This window comes from Scylla paramamosain, chromosome 4, assembly GCF_035594125.1.
Source record: "Scylla paramamosain isolate STU-SP2022 chromosome 4, ASM3559412v1, whole genome shotgun sequence".
NCBI classification, from domain to species: Eukaryota; Metazoa; Arthropoda; class Malacostraca; order Decapoda; family Portunidae; genus Scylla; species Scylla paramamosain.
In genome coordinates this window covers 35661585-35676195 of record NC_087154.1, presented here as the reverse complement: position 1 = coordinate 35676195, position 14611 = coordinate 35661585, and the positions used below count along the sequence as shown (strand labels likewise).

At 38.5% G+C, this 14611-nt stretch overlaps 2 protein-coding genes across 4 annotated transcripts; one reads left to right on the top strand and one right to left on the bottom strand.

The window, feature by feature from the left end:
• The first annotated feature begins 7 nt into the window (after positions 1-7).
• LOC135100043 (signal peptidase complex subunit 1-like) lies at positions 8-5760 on the top strand. Its single transcript, XM_064002904.1, has 4 exons — positions 8-169; positions 1695-1754; positions 3723-3809; positions 5566-5760. Exons 1-4 carry the CDS (start codon positions 137-139, stop codon positions 5689-5691), a joined length of 306 nt encoding a protein of 101 aa, XP_063858974.1. The 5' UTR covers positions 8-136; the 3' UTR covers positions 5692-5760.
• On the bottom strand, positions 2666-14557 carry LOC135100042 (nicolin-1-like). Of its 3 annotated transcripts, none has more exons than XM_064002903.1 (7): positions 14277-14557; positions 10264-10394; positions 9875-10126; positions 9533-9688; positions 8801-8887; positions 6600-6692; positions 2666-5357 (listed from the first exon to the last, which is right to left on the bottom strand). In XM_064002903.1, the coding sequence occupies exons 2-6, from the start codon at positions 10384-10386 to the stop codon at positions 6639-6641; spliced, it is 672 nt and encodes a 223-aa protein (XP_063858973.1). In that variant the 5' UTR covers positions 10387-10394; positions 14277-14557; the 3' UTR covers positions 2666-5357; positions 6600-6638. The 3 variants fall into 3 exon arrangements, with proteins under 3 accessions (XP_063858973.1, XP_063858972.1, XP_063858971.1); XM_064002902.1 differs by lacking the exon at positions 14277-14557 and adding an exon at positions 12982-14262; XM_064002901.1 differs by lacking the exon at positions 14277-14557 and having other exon boundaries at positions 10264-14261.
• Positions 14558-14611: the final 54 nt, after the last annotated feature.

The following is a 14611-nucleotide window of genomic DNA, read 5'->3' as shown; positions in this document are numbered from 1 at the left end:
TTGATTGTTTATAGCGGTGAGGTGACACCAGTCAATGGCGGAGTGACACGACGCCTGGTGCCTGCAGCTGCCTCCCGCCTCAGTCCACCGGGACTCATTGCACCCTACTCTCCTTCCAAGCGGCTGTCCGAGTAACATGGACACCGTTATGGGATTTTCCGTTCACATGGTAAGTATTTAGTTCGGAAGTAATTGTGGGGAAAAGCGACAGATGTTTATCCTCCAAGCGTACAACTGTAATATATTCCTTCCCATTCCCAGTGTATTGACTTGCGGTACTCAGTATTTCGGGAATCATAGCCATGACAGTATATTCTTTCACCGACACACTCAACATGCAGTTTAAATTTCTTTACAGTGCAGTGAATCCAAATAAAACGTTCTTTTAATGTGTGTGTGTGTGTGTGTGTGTATGTGTGTGTGTGTGTGTGTGTGTGTTTCAGTATTTTAAAGTAGTAGTATTTCTCAGCTAATGTGCTTCTAATGACAGTTCCTTCATGTAACATTTACCACAATGGGCACACGTTAGAGAGGCATCCCATATGGTTGAGTTAATTGGTTGCGTTGCAGCTTCAAGACAACTCTCCTTTAACTGGGAATTCTGGCCTCTTTAAATATGTCTTCCACTAACCAAGGATAGGCTTGGCTAGGTTAGGTAGGTTTAGTTTGGCTAGGTTAGGCTGTTCCCAAGGGTTGGCTAATTTCTTTCATGGATTTCAACATTGTCTAAAACTTTTACAGACATGCTACAGTAAGTATACTATATCATCATGGTGTTCAACAGCAAATTAAAGGGGAATTCTTGTAAACATTTACCTGTATGTGTGTGTGTGTGTGTGTGTGTGTGTGTGTGTGTGTGTGTGTGTGTGTGTGTGTGTGTGTGTGTGTGTGTGTGTGTCTATTTACCTGGTCTTGTCTGGTGGGCTCCCTGACCCTTACCACCAGAGGCAAAGGCAGGGAAACTGCACTCTGTTGATGCACCAGCCCTTGTAAACAATAATTACATAAGAAGCTAATGATATTACAAGTTGGATGGTGCATCATATGCAGCAAATTAGAAATATTTGTATATTTCTTCCTGAAGAAAATTTGAGAGAGCGCTATTAAATGTATTAAGATTAGAGATGGAAACAACTGATTGAGGCAGAGCATTCAACAGCATAACATGTCTGTTCCTGAAAAGCCTTTTGCTACACTAACTGGGTTCTTGTATGAACAGTTTTATATTGATGTCCCCTTGTATCTGCTTGAAGTGGTCTGGCAAAAATGCCACTCGGCTCTATTGTACCGTTATGAAAAATTTTCCAACATTTTGTAAGATTATTGCAAAGTAATCTACAATAAAAAGAGAAAAGATTAAATGATTTCAGTCTCTCTCTCTCTGAGTACTCCATGTGTTCCAAACCCTCAACTCTTTTAGTCCATTGTCACTGTGTGTGTGTGTGTGTGTGTAATAATAATAATAAACGGTTTATTCTTTTAGGCAGTTAACAAACTGAAAATATACAGAGGGGGTGGGGAAATACTTAACATTTATCCTAAAGCTAAGTCTAATCTGTGTGTGCTGTGTGTATGTGCGTGTGTGGGCATGTGTGCGTTTGTGTGTGTGTGTGATTTCTTCAACAAAGTAAATCATTGATACCTGTTATAGGGAAGTACTAAGCAATTTAAAATAAATTAATTTCTTTCCACAGGACTTCGAGGGTCAAAAGTTGGCTGAGAGACTGTTCCAGATTATTGTGGTGGCATTTGGGGTAAGTGGGTCATTATTGTCATGTGTTTTCTTTGAAATACACAATCAGTTTGTGATGAAATGTAAATTTAAATGATAGAAAGGATAATTATATAATTAGGGAGAGGAAGAATCATGCAGTTAGCTAAGTCAAAAGAACAGTTGGTTTGAAAATAGTGATAGAAGATAGCAGGAGATGCATTCTTGTGGCAAAAAGAGAGGTTGAAGTAGGGCTGGATTTAGATGGAGCAGGGGGAGGGGGAGTGGTTAATGCCCACTAAATTCTTTTTATTGTTTCCTCCCATATGATAAAAAATATTATAAGCGCATATTAGTCAGCTGGTGGTGATGTCACAGGATTAACCACATTGGGCCGAGATCCAAAAACTGTGTTTGGAGCTGTATAATGTGAGGTAATGAAATAAAAAACAAGCAGGTTGGGCATTAAAAATTTCAGCAAAGGTATGAATTGTCTGTCAGCCACTCCCCATTCTTAAGAGAGATAAAATAATAATAATCATATTGCCATCCTGTCTGTGGTACAGAGGCTAGTGCACTTGGCTGTGAATCCGTAGGCCAGATTAAAATTCAGGCTGGGGCAGTCAGTGCACAGCTTATCAAGCTAAAGATGGAGAAGCTAAACTGTGAAAACCTGAATGTCACAGTGGTTGTGTTTACCAGCTTGAAGGGCAATGAGATGGAAATAGCACTTGAGTCCACTTGTGAGACAGCATGCTATGGTGGCCTGTGCTGGTAGCCTCCTTCACTTATCCAAGATCTTTTTATTACAGATGTGACTGGCTCCATTTTGTTTTTGCATCCCAACTATGTCATTAGATTGGTAGATGTTCATTGTGGAAACACTTTAAGAAAATGCAGATAGGTATTTTATTTCTTTTATGATGGGAATATTGCAGGTTAATCAGAGATGACTGAAGATATCCAAGATTTATTCACCTTTTTCACAATCCACAGCCGAGACCAGATGATGTAGTATTGCAAAACCTGTTTGCATAATATTGTGACCAGACTTTACAATTAATATGATTTTATTTTATTTTTTTTTTTATTTCTATTTTATTTTGATTTTATGGGAGTTGTAAAATAGTAATACTGAAATGCAAATTCAGGGTGTAACACAAATTTGTGGATATTGCTACTGGTGAAAGTACAAGTTAATCTAAGTCAAAAGTTTTCTATGCACATAGGCATTTTGAGGCGATGTTTAACCATGGTGTGAAATTCAAGTGTGATAAATACAACAGCTGGGCCAGGCAGTTAACTATGGTGGAATGCTTAGACCTTGATGTCCGTTGGTGTAATTGTGAATTGTTTAGTCATGATTTCTACAAGTTTTGGAGGTTTCCAGTGATAGCAACAGAGGTGATTTACTGATGAACATTACAGTGGTTATGGATGTAATAAATGATAAATAAAATAATAAGTTGCGTGGCATCTTGCATTGTCTGCTCAGGCACGAAGTGGGAAGGAGCGAGGCTAGTAGCAAATGAGTGGTGTGTGTGGATATGGTGTTTCTCTGCCATGGTTGCCCACCTGGCCTAGCTGTTGTATGTTGCTAGGCCACATTTGAATTTCATTCACACCATAGCTAAACAGTGCCTTAAAATACTTATGTGCATAGAACATTTTTGACTTAAATTAACCTGTACTTTCACCTCATTGCCTGGCAATATCTGTAGAAACTCCTGTTCTACCCTGTATATTCATACATACACTTTTAGGCAATACTGATTGGCTGCCAGAATACTAGGACCAAAGAAAACATGAAATAGGGATTGAAAATGTGTATTTACATAGAGAGAGAGAGAGAGAGAGAGAGAGAGAGAGAGAGAGAGAGAGAGAGAGAGAGTCCTTTTTACTGTTCTACTTGGTTTTTTAATGCATTATTGGTTCCTCAGAGATACTGCCTTTATACTCTTTATCAAGATTTCATTTATCCACAATCTTAAAATTTTTTTTTGTTTTCCAGGTAGTAGGATGGTTGTATGGATACTACATTCAGGACTTCTCCATGACAGTGCTCACTTTGGGAGCTGGGTTTCTCCTGGCCTGTTTGGTAAGCTTATTTATTGTATATTATTATATCTTGCTTTGTAGCCCTGGTTCAGTTTTTCCATTCAAAGGAGGAAAAATCCTGATAGTGACTTCTAATCTGCTAGACCATGAGGATGGCATAGGAGAGAGAGAGAGAGAGAGAATGGGGAGGGGTGACCAAGAGAGGATGGAGAGACTGTGGTGTGTAAACATACTGTGGGGGACATACTTTGGGTCTATGGCTGAGAGAGAGAGAGAGAGAGAGAGAGAGAGAGAGAGAAAGTGCACTAGGTTCTGCAGATACTGCTGCTGAAGGTACATATTATTCAAAGTAGAAAATGTTCTGTGCACATAGTCACAGCAAAGTGGTACTCTATCAGGCAAAATACATAATACCATCCTAAATCAGGTAGGTATCAAATTCTGATAGGTGCGTAGTTCTGTATGTATATATGAAATCTTTCCTATGTCCCCTGCAGCACATGATGGCAACCCTCAATTTGGCTGCAGGCATTTGAGGGAGTGATGCACATCATCACAGCTCTGGTGTGGACTTGTCACTGCCCCCATGTTAGGTCTCTCGTTTATTTTTATTACAAAACAGGAAAAAACAGTATCTTAAATGACAGCACTGTCTCATCATGCACCTAACATCATTAAAAAATCCTGTTAGTGAGTCTAGCATTGCCTTTTGATAACATGAATGGTTTTAGGTGATATTTTCCTGGCAACATGGCCACAAACTGCATGTTCAGGCAGGTAGTGGCTACCACCATGAATTTCTCTACCCTGCAGTTCAGGCACAAACACTAACATCAGCAATTGTGTTTGTACCAATGTTTGCTTTATGCAGTGCTATCATTTTACCTGTTTTGTAATAAAAGTAAACAAAAGGAGGCCTAACATGGGGTTGGTGACAAGTCCACACCAGAACTATGATGTCGTGCATCACTCCCTCAGCTGCCTGAAGCCAAACTGAGGGTTGCCATCACGTGCTGCAGGGGATAGATGTCACACACACCCAACATAACTACTACTCGCCTATCTAAATTTAATACCCTCCTAATTTAGGATGGTATGTATTTTGGCTGAAAGAGTAGCAGTCTGCTGTGACTATGTGCACAGAACATTTTCTTCTTTGAATAATTTATACTCTCACATTTAATAATATCTTAAGAAATTTGTGTTAAATCCTTGCAGAAATATTAATGAACAAAGCAATGATTTCTGAATGTGCTTTGTATACTGCAAAAATAATTAATAAAAATACTCCAAACTCATGACTTTTCTGACTTAGTGACTTGTTCTCTAGTCTACTAAAGTTCTTAATGTATTTTAATTAATACATTAATGTGTTGGCAGTGAACATTTTGTTCAGAATGTTCAGTTTCTGAAGTGAACTATTATAAAGATCAGTGAATATCCTGTATAATTTTACATAGTTATCATTCCATCTAACTTTTTTTTTCTATGAAAAGTTTCCTTGTCCATTTTTCCTAATCTTTGCCTGCAAATGAGTTGCTTGAAGGAAGTCACCTTTCAGTAACTTGTAAATGATCCACCGAGACATCTGTTGGTAAAAAGTAAAAGTTTTACTGCCAACAAATGAGAAAGAGAGGGGGATCATTATTTGAAAAAAAATCTTTGTTGTACAATTGGGTGGCAGATGTATGTGTGAGGAAGGTACCTAAGGTAAAAATAATTCTGAACTTGGGAAAGGGTAATGTATCTGTGCACGAGTACTCATTGGGCATATTTTCAAACATTGGGTTTTACAGGTGACTCTGCCCCCATGGCCCATCTACCGTCGATATCCCCTGAAGTGGGCTCCATCCCAAGATACCTCTTCCACTCCTTCCACCTCATCTCAAGAAAACACATCTAGTAAGAAGAAGAAAAAATAAGTTATCTTGAAATCACCTCAGTGCATATGTAAGCTTGCTTTGTAAAAGAAATAAAGTTACTCCTACACATCAAGGTTTTTCACTTCTATTCCATGAAGTATAATATTGTATGTACTATTCTCTTTTTAACTATCAGTCACATTATGTTTACAATAAGGTTCCTCTGTGAAGATAACCACCTGATCCACTACACATGATAAGTAGTCAATGTTTCTCAGAAAGCAGGCAAAATGTATGCATCTAATGCATGGTGTTCCAGTGCTCTGTTGTTTCTATCAAATTTGCTAACCTTGGAGTGCCACAAATCTATCCTCATCATGACTATAGATAGGACACTACAACTTTACAGTGAAGAACATGAACTACAGAATCTTTAGACAAAGTCATTGAATACTTGTCTCCTGTACTGTAATCCCCACTGTTTACAAGAACTTTTCTCCTTCAAAACTTGTGTGGAAATTTGTTTTACGAAATAAAGGCATGTGACCAGCATCAAAAAAGATAATCAGCCTTTCACTGCCTCCAACTGTCAACCTGTCCCCTATGAATTGTATGTAGTAACAAAAAGATTCAGCACATTCATCAAAGTGTTGAGACACTGACAACTTTTGTTCATTGTATTATTCAGGGTAACATGTGCAACAAAATATTGGCACCTGCATGATATTAGGCTGCCTTGAGGCTCCCACATCTAGCTGACTGTAGCATTTAGTTACTCCTGGACATTAGCCAAGGGTGTTCATTAACCTCATTGTGTATTCTATTTTTTCTACATAGTCACAGCTCAATTTTGTGGCTGCTTGTTTAGTATGGCTTCTACCAGTCAAAGCCACACACTTCTGACAGCTCAGATATAAGTGAGCCACAAAAGTGAGGAAAGACTACAAAAGCATATATTTTACACTTACCAAGAAAGTAGTTTTTGTGGGAGAATATTTGCCACTCATCTAGCTGGTGTACTGTAATGCTGCAATATCATAGCCTCCATTTGAGAGTCCACCCTGTTGAACAGAGAAATTTATTTAGTTTTACTACTTTCACAAGGTTATAAAATTATTGCATCTTTAATGATGTTTTATTTAGTTTTCTCTGAAACATTTGAAACTAATCTTCATTTTTAACATAGTTGTTATCAAGCAGTTTTTTCTTTTTATCCTAAATATAATTCAGGCTAGTCTCCTGAAAGACAGAGAAAAAAAAAATATGAAAATAACTTGCCATTTATCTATATCTATATTTCAAACATAAATTCATATTTGATTTAAACTAAAGTATTGGTACATGCATATAAACCATATTCTTACAAAAGGTTTCTTTGCTTAGGCATCACAAGATATTTTGAGTAACTATTTTATAAATGCTCTTATGTCCTTAATATGCATGTATGTAAGGTAACTGATAGTCAGTAGATGACCATGTGACTGCTATTATGTTCCTTTGCATTGCTGTGCTAAGCATTACCTTATCATGATGCCAAACCACATGAAGGCCTTTAGCTTATTCAAAGTTTTAATTCATTAAAAGATTAAATATATTAATGAGGATAATAGTTTCATACAGCCACTGCCATGCATAGATCAGATGGTTTCTTGCAGCTTCCCTTATTTTCTTTAAACCTATAGAATTGGAGCTTCAAATAAGTTGACCTGTTTCAGAAAAAATTTTTTTTCAATAACTTCCCATTATTAAAATAAGTTCAAATGGTCCAGGTCTTACTATACTGTTCTCCATTCAAATAAGAAAATTGGTTTCACTTTTCCTGCTTGGCATGGTTTGGTTGGTAAGCTTGCTCTACTGAGGCATATATTAGCTTCTCACAAATACTTTACCTCCTTCAGAAGACGTGTGGTGCCACCATAGTGTGTGTTTTGTCGTCACATTCAGTGTGACACAGCTATGTGACTACCATGGGTGTGTGTGTTTTGTCCTTGCATTTGGCATGACACAGCAATGTGACCACCACAGGGGTGTGTGTATTGTCCTCACATTCAGCATGGCACAGCAATGCAATCACCACACTGTTGCATGTTTTGTCCTCACCTTTGGCATGACACAACAATGCAACCAGCACACAGGTGCATATTTTCTCCTCCCATTTGGTATGATGCACCAGTGTAGCTGCTGCACAGTGTGCACGTGTGTGTTTTGTCCTCACATGTGGCATGACACAGCATTGCAGCTGCTACAGTGTGTGTGTGTGTGTGTGTGTGTGTGTGTGTGTGTGTGTGTGTGTGTGTGTGTGTGTGTTTGTTCTCATATTTAGCATGACACAGCATTGCAGCTGCTGCACTGTGAGTGTGTGTGTGTGTTTTGTCCTCACATTTGGCATGATGAAGCATTGCAGCTGCTGCACTGTGTGTGTTTTGTCCTCACATTTGGCATGATGCTGTGGTATGGCCTTGCTATATTTTAAAACTGTATGAGTGTGTATTTCGTCCTCACAATTGGCATGAAAGTGGTGCAGCACCATTGCATTTAGAACTCTGTGTGTATTTTTGCCCCACATGTGTTCATATAGTACATAAACTACTCCTGGATACAATGATGCATTCACGTTTCACATATAAATGATACAGAGAAAAAGGATTTTATGAATGTGTTGCCTTTTGACTGCCAAGTCACAACAGCACACCCAATGTGCACCTGGCCACACTCAGGTGCATCCAGCGCAGTCAAGGCTGGCAAGATTGTAACCATGAAACACTAGTAGCATTCATTGGTGAGGGGAAGAGATAAAGAGGGGAGGGGAGGGGGCTGTCACCCATCCTTCTCTCTCCCTCCCACTAATGAATGCTTTGAATGAAGCTCATAACTAGTTTGAGCTTCACAAGTGTGAGCCTTGACAACAATGGATGAACCTTGCAGGAGTGTGGATTACTGTACCTCTCACCCTTCCTCACTCCTGCCCCATGACATCAAGACAAAAAAGGCTAGAAACACCCACATCTTTTTTACTAATTCAATCTATATTTTCCCCCAACTAGTTCAGATTAGAGACTACTGTATCTCAATGAAGAGCACAAAGGCTTGATAACAAAGAATACCTGTTAAAGATGTACATAGATGTATAAAAGTAAATACTTTATTCTGAAGATAACGAGAAACTTACCTCAAGTGAATCATCTGGAATGAGCATGGCACATTTTGTTTGCTGTGCTAGACGTTCCATTATAGACACTTGTTGATTCCTTGAGCTCTACAAGACAAGCATTTCATCAGAAGGTATGAATAAAACTTAACAATTATCAATTTTTCAATAATGCAAATAAACAAAGTAAATTTTCCATCTCCAGTAAAACATTTACACGATATTTATGCAAATAGCCTAAGGGATGCAGGCAATACTGATTTTAAACAAATTTCCTTCATTATCCTTTCATCAAATATTTTTATTTTCCTTTGTGAGACTAAATAGTCAAGTGGCTAGAACTAAAAGTTTTCCCTTTCTGATAAGGAGGAGGTTTGATTTTGGGCTTGCTTTCCTCTAGTAAGGCTGCCAACCAAGGCTACTGAAGCCCCATTCCCCAGGCCCCCCATGGGATGTATTTCCAGTGCATGGATGCATTTCATTGTGAGTTATGAGACTGCCACATCATACAAAACCCTAATTTGTAAGTTACAAGAAAAAACTAATTGCAAGTTGCAACAAATTTAAAAAGAAAATAAGACTTGGTATGCTGAGGAAGATTTGTGGGATATGGAAAACTCAACAATAGTGTATTCTGTAAAGATCACATATTGTGAGAAGTATATGAAATCCAAGTCCTGCAACATTAGTAGAAAAGTTGTGTAGGGTCAACCTCACAATGTAACATTTAAGTAATAAAACCTATTTACTTACTTGTCCATCCTGAGTAATAATGGGGACACTGAAAGGGGGAAGACGAGGAAGTTCCCTGTAAGCAGTAATCTCTTCAATGAAGAAGGTGCGCCATACCGGAGATGGCTGGCGCAGTACCAGGCGCATACCAATCACATCTTGCCAGTCAATGCGACTCTAACAATAATAAAATGAACTGGATTAGAAAGAGTTAAAGTGCACAACCTAACTTGAAAATAACAAAAGAAACTTATAATAAAGAAAAGATAGCAGAAGGGAAGGAGAGCTAAGTGCATGTGCAAAGAATATGAAACACAAGTCACACGTAATAATATCTGGTATATTACATATCTCTTCCCTCACCTCCAGACAAGTGATAGATACAAAGTCATGGCTGGCAGTCTCTGTGTGAGGATGAGGCATGATGACCTTGTTCCTCACACCCACCTGCCATGCTGCTGGATCTTTCCACACCCAGGCTGCATCTCCCCCAGCCTCTCCACCCAGCAGCCCAGCTCCTACAACACCTCCTGATGAAGAAGTGGATGATGTTGCTCGTAGCACATGCACACCCACAGCCCAGGTGTAGTGGTTCCTGAAGGTGATTTCTCCAACCTGCAAAAAATATGTATGGTATATAACAAGCAAAGAGTATCATACATAAATTTGTACATCATTGTGGTTCCAGTCTGTGATCAGTTCTCCATGTCACTACTATCCTGAAATATCTGGTGTGAAAAGTTGGCAAATACCTGAGTAGGCTGAGGGAAGGTGAGAGTAATGACGTAGCAGCCTGTACGTGAAGGAAGCGTGCCCTCATCCACACAAACAGGTGTAGGCCCAGACTGTGCAAAGGTTACAGTTTCTCGGGACATTATTAAACCTGCAAACGTATGGTAATAAATATTGTGCATGGTAAATTATAAACAATAAAACCTTTCAGTTTGGGCCTCACTTACTTGCTAAACCCAGAGTATGGCTGTTTAGTTCTGATGCCTAGTCCCTCAAGGGTCCTCCCCGAAGCGAATGGCCACAGCACAAACCTGGTTTATACTCTATTCTGGTGTTCTTTAAATTTTGAATATTTTAAGAAAAATAAACAAATACTTAACTTGTACTAATGGATAACCCATTGTGTCAATCCTCTGCTATTCCAATATATATATATAGTGTTACACTACACTGACATCAGTTCACAAAAACAACTACTACTACTACTACTACTACTACTGGATTTGAAGAGTTCCAGATGATGGATTACAATTAAATATATATGGATATCACTTCAAGTTACCAAGAAAAAGATAAAGATAAGTCCAGAAACCTGTAAGGAGTATTTCTATCTATGAAAACAATGCATAGAGACCAGAAATAATGCAAATCAGGTATTAGGATTAATTTTTGGGAGTGTTAAGAGAAGAAGTCCCAAAGTTATATTAAAGTTATATTTGGCACAGGTCAGATTATGTTGTGCATTTCTGGTCCCCATATTACAGGAAGGGTCACTACCAAGGTGAATGACTAAAAGGATACAGGAGATGAGGGGTATTCCTTATGAAATGAGACTGAAACTTTTAAATCTACAGGGTGACCCACACAAAAACAAGAAATTTTAGATTTAGATTATGTATTTTACACATGTATTTTACCATGTATTTTACTGTGCAGCTGCCCACGGAAAGCATTTTGAATACCACATCTGACATTTGTTTTTGTGCTATTTTAACAATGTTTCTGTTAACAACAACTGTTTTCTGTTTCCAACAATTAAAAAACCATACCAAATTTCCTGTTTTTTTTTTGGGGGGGATGGGGGTGGGGGTGGGGGTAGCAACCTGTACATTCCTTAGATTGGCATAGGTTAAGAGGGGATCTGAGAGAAGGCTTTAAGTCATACAGGGGATGTAACAAGGGTGATGTAAGCAAAATTTTCGAAGTCAATAATCAGGATAGAACAAGAAATAATGGATTCAAGCTTGAAGAGATTAAGTTTAAGAAAGATAGGAAGGAACTGGTTCCCAAAATAGAGTGGTAGATAACTCATACAGGAACAGCCACATGTAGGCCTGATGGCTTCTTGCAGCTTCCCTTATTTTCTTATATTCTTGTGTGTGTTCTGGGATTCTCTGTTATTGAGATTTTCAGTTAAAGTGTGATGTATACAAATGTAACTTAAATTCCAAATTCTCCTTGATTATTCACTTTTCCAACTACTTCTCTCTGTCACCCTTCCTCTCCAGGCATCACTGAAACAGGTGGCCATAGAAGAGCCTCCTTGTTTGTCAAAGCTCTCTTTTTCGGTAAGACCTCTTTCACACATATATTCTTTTATCCTATATTATGTCTCTAAGTGGCTTGTCCCTCCTACTAGAACCTCAGATTTTACTCTAGCCTGTACTTTTTCTGGCTTTAGCCACATCCACACCAAGAGCATGATTGAAAGGAGGCAAGAATCTTTAAAACATAGTACTGAGGGTAGCTGCACTAGCAGCACAGTTAGTGCCATATGCACTGTTACAGCCCAACCCACTGCATTTAAATTTACCTGTATTTTTTGTTTTTGCCATTACCTGTTTCCTAAGGTAATTTCCCACAGCCAAAGAAAATAAAATCTGTCTTTAGTTTATGTATATTCCATTAAATAAAAAGAATCCATAACTTCTCATTTTTTCAGTAATCACTTGTTTTAGAAACATACACTTCAGGACATAGGCTGCATCTGGAATTACAGAACTCTATGTGTGAGGTGACAAGAACAAGAAGACATGTGACAGGAAAGCAAAAGGGCTAGGAGTCTTTTCTCTACACTGTTTATGACAATAAACAGTCATAAGGAAAAGTGTTAGAGTAAACAAATCCCATCACTGTTAACTATGTTTCTCAAGGGGGTATATAATGAAGGTCATGAATTTAATGAGAAACAAATCCCCTGGACTTGATGGATTTCATCTAAAGAGGCAACCAAGGAACTGGTAAAACCACTGTTAATTATTCTTGACAACTCACTGAGAAGATACAGGTTCCTGTGAAATGGAAGAGCGCTATAACAGTGATATTAACAAAAACGCCAAGAGTGACCCTTGGAATTACAGACCCGTTAGTCTCACCAGTGTTATAAACAAGGTAATGGAATTTATTGCAATGGAAAGTATATGAAGCATATTACAGTTATCTTAATTTGCAAAATAATATGGGTATTTACCAGAGATCAATGCTTGATGTGATTTAATAAAAAGCTTTTTGATACCCAGAAAGTTACTTGCATGAATCAGAATTTATAATATCACTGGAGAACTTCTATTTGGCAGGAATGAGTCATCTTTTGAGTGAGAGGAAACCATGTGTGATTGTGAATGGAAGAAATCCGAAAAGAAAAAGGTCATGAGCAGTGTGCCACTGGGATTGGGTCTGGGTCCTTTCTTATTTATGAAATAACTAACAGTACACAGGCCTGATCCTTCTCAGAGTACTTAGCTGGAAAGTCCACATGAAGTAGTAAGCGGGAGCTGTTGGTGGATGAATTGAAGTGGTCTCCTTATGTGCTGCTGAGAAACCAGCCCACGTGTGTGTCTGGGCCACGTAGCTCCACTCGCTCCGTGGTTCGGAACTTCAGATCCTGCTCGATCCTTGCTAGTTAACCTACTCTTTTAAGTTGGGTTCTTAAACTTGAACTTAAAATAATACCCGTTGTCGTTTTACCATTGTTTTGTTGGGAATTAATATATTTCCGATAAAATTGTTGGGAATCAATATTTCCGATAAAATTCTAGAAAAAAAAAAAAACTGGATAAACAATGAAAAAACGATACGACTACCTACGTATATGTAAAGCCAAAAAATTAAATTAAACAAGCCAACACATCTAACACACCGACCAGGGCAGAGGACAACAGTCATCTCTCTGTAGACAACTACGCATGTCCATAGGTAGGTGGGCATGGCCTCCTTTTTTAACAAGCATGCTGGCCACAGCCTTGCTTATGTTGGTGCACCAACAGAAACACACTATGGAGCATCTACCTACATGATGACAATTATAATTAAGTACAATATAATGGCATAGGCGATACTAAGCACGATGCTACGACAGTATCAGTCAGAAAGATAAGGAGACTGATCGAGGGACCACTTTCCTTGGACATCTAATGCTAAACAACTACACTTATAACCACAGTTTAGGTTCACAGCTTGTGATGGCAAAACACCATGAGTTATTGAGAAAAAAAAAAAAAAAAAAAAAAAAAAAGCTATCAATCACAAACACGGTGGCCGTCACGTGACTGTACCTGAAACATTAAGGAAGCTTGAATCGTTAACTTAATTTGCCTGGAAAGAAACCAAGCCAAGGGAAATAGAGCTATTACAGCGGAAAGTTTAAAGATGTTTTCAAATCGAAAATATTGACTTACTTGATATGACTTGCCATGGATATTACATAAAACTGGTACTGAAATACACAGACTGACTAACTGCTAGATAATCCCTGAAGAAGCAGCGCTTTGTTGTTAACAATTTAATACGGCAATGAACGTCGCTGAAACCCATGCTTAACATCTACTAAGATCAAGTACACAAGAAACAATCCTCGTGTTATTGATCTACGAGTAAGCAAATGTAACAAACCTACAGAAAAAAAAAAAAAAAATCAAGCATATGCCGCACGTTTAAGTGAAACTAAATTGGTGCGCCATTAACATATAATGATAGGAAAAGTCTCAATAATCAAACCAGGTGGTTGATAAGGAAATTTCTAACTTTCACTTACAATAAACGAAATATATTAGCACCTCCTTTGTGCACTACTCATCACTGTGAAACCACAACCAGTTTGTTTGGCGAAGTTTTCCTCCGCCGTCACTAAGCAACCAGACAGGTACAAACTCACGCAGCGCTGCGCTCCATATGAAGCTCCGATCGCCGGCCCGCTCTCTCTCTCTCTCTCCGCTCTTCTATTTTGACCTTGTGTGTGTGTGTGTTACCTGCCATTGAGACTATATGCCAGATTGACAGAGCAAGAACTCCCTAACATAGCTACATCTAATCTAAGCAACGATTACCTACGATAAAATCATTGTATTAATACAATTTTCATATCACTTT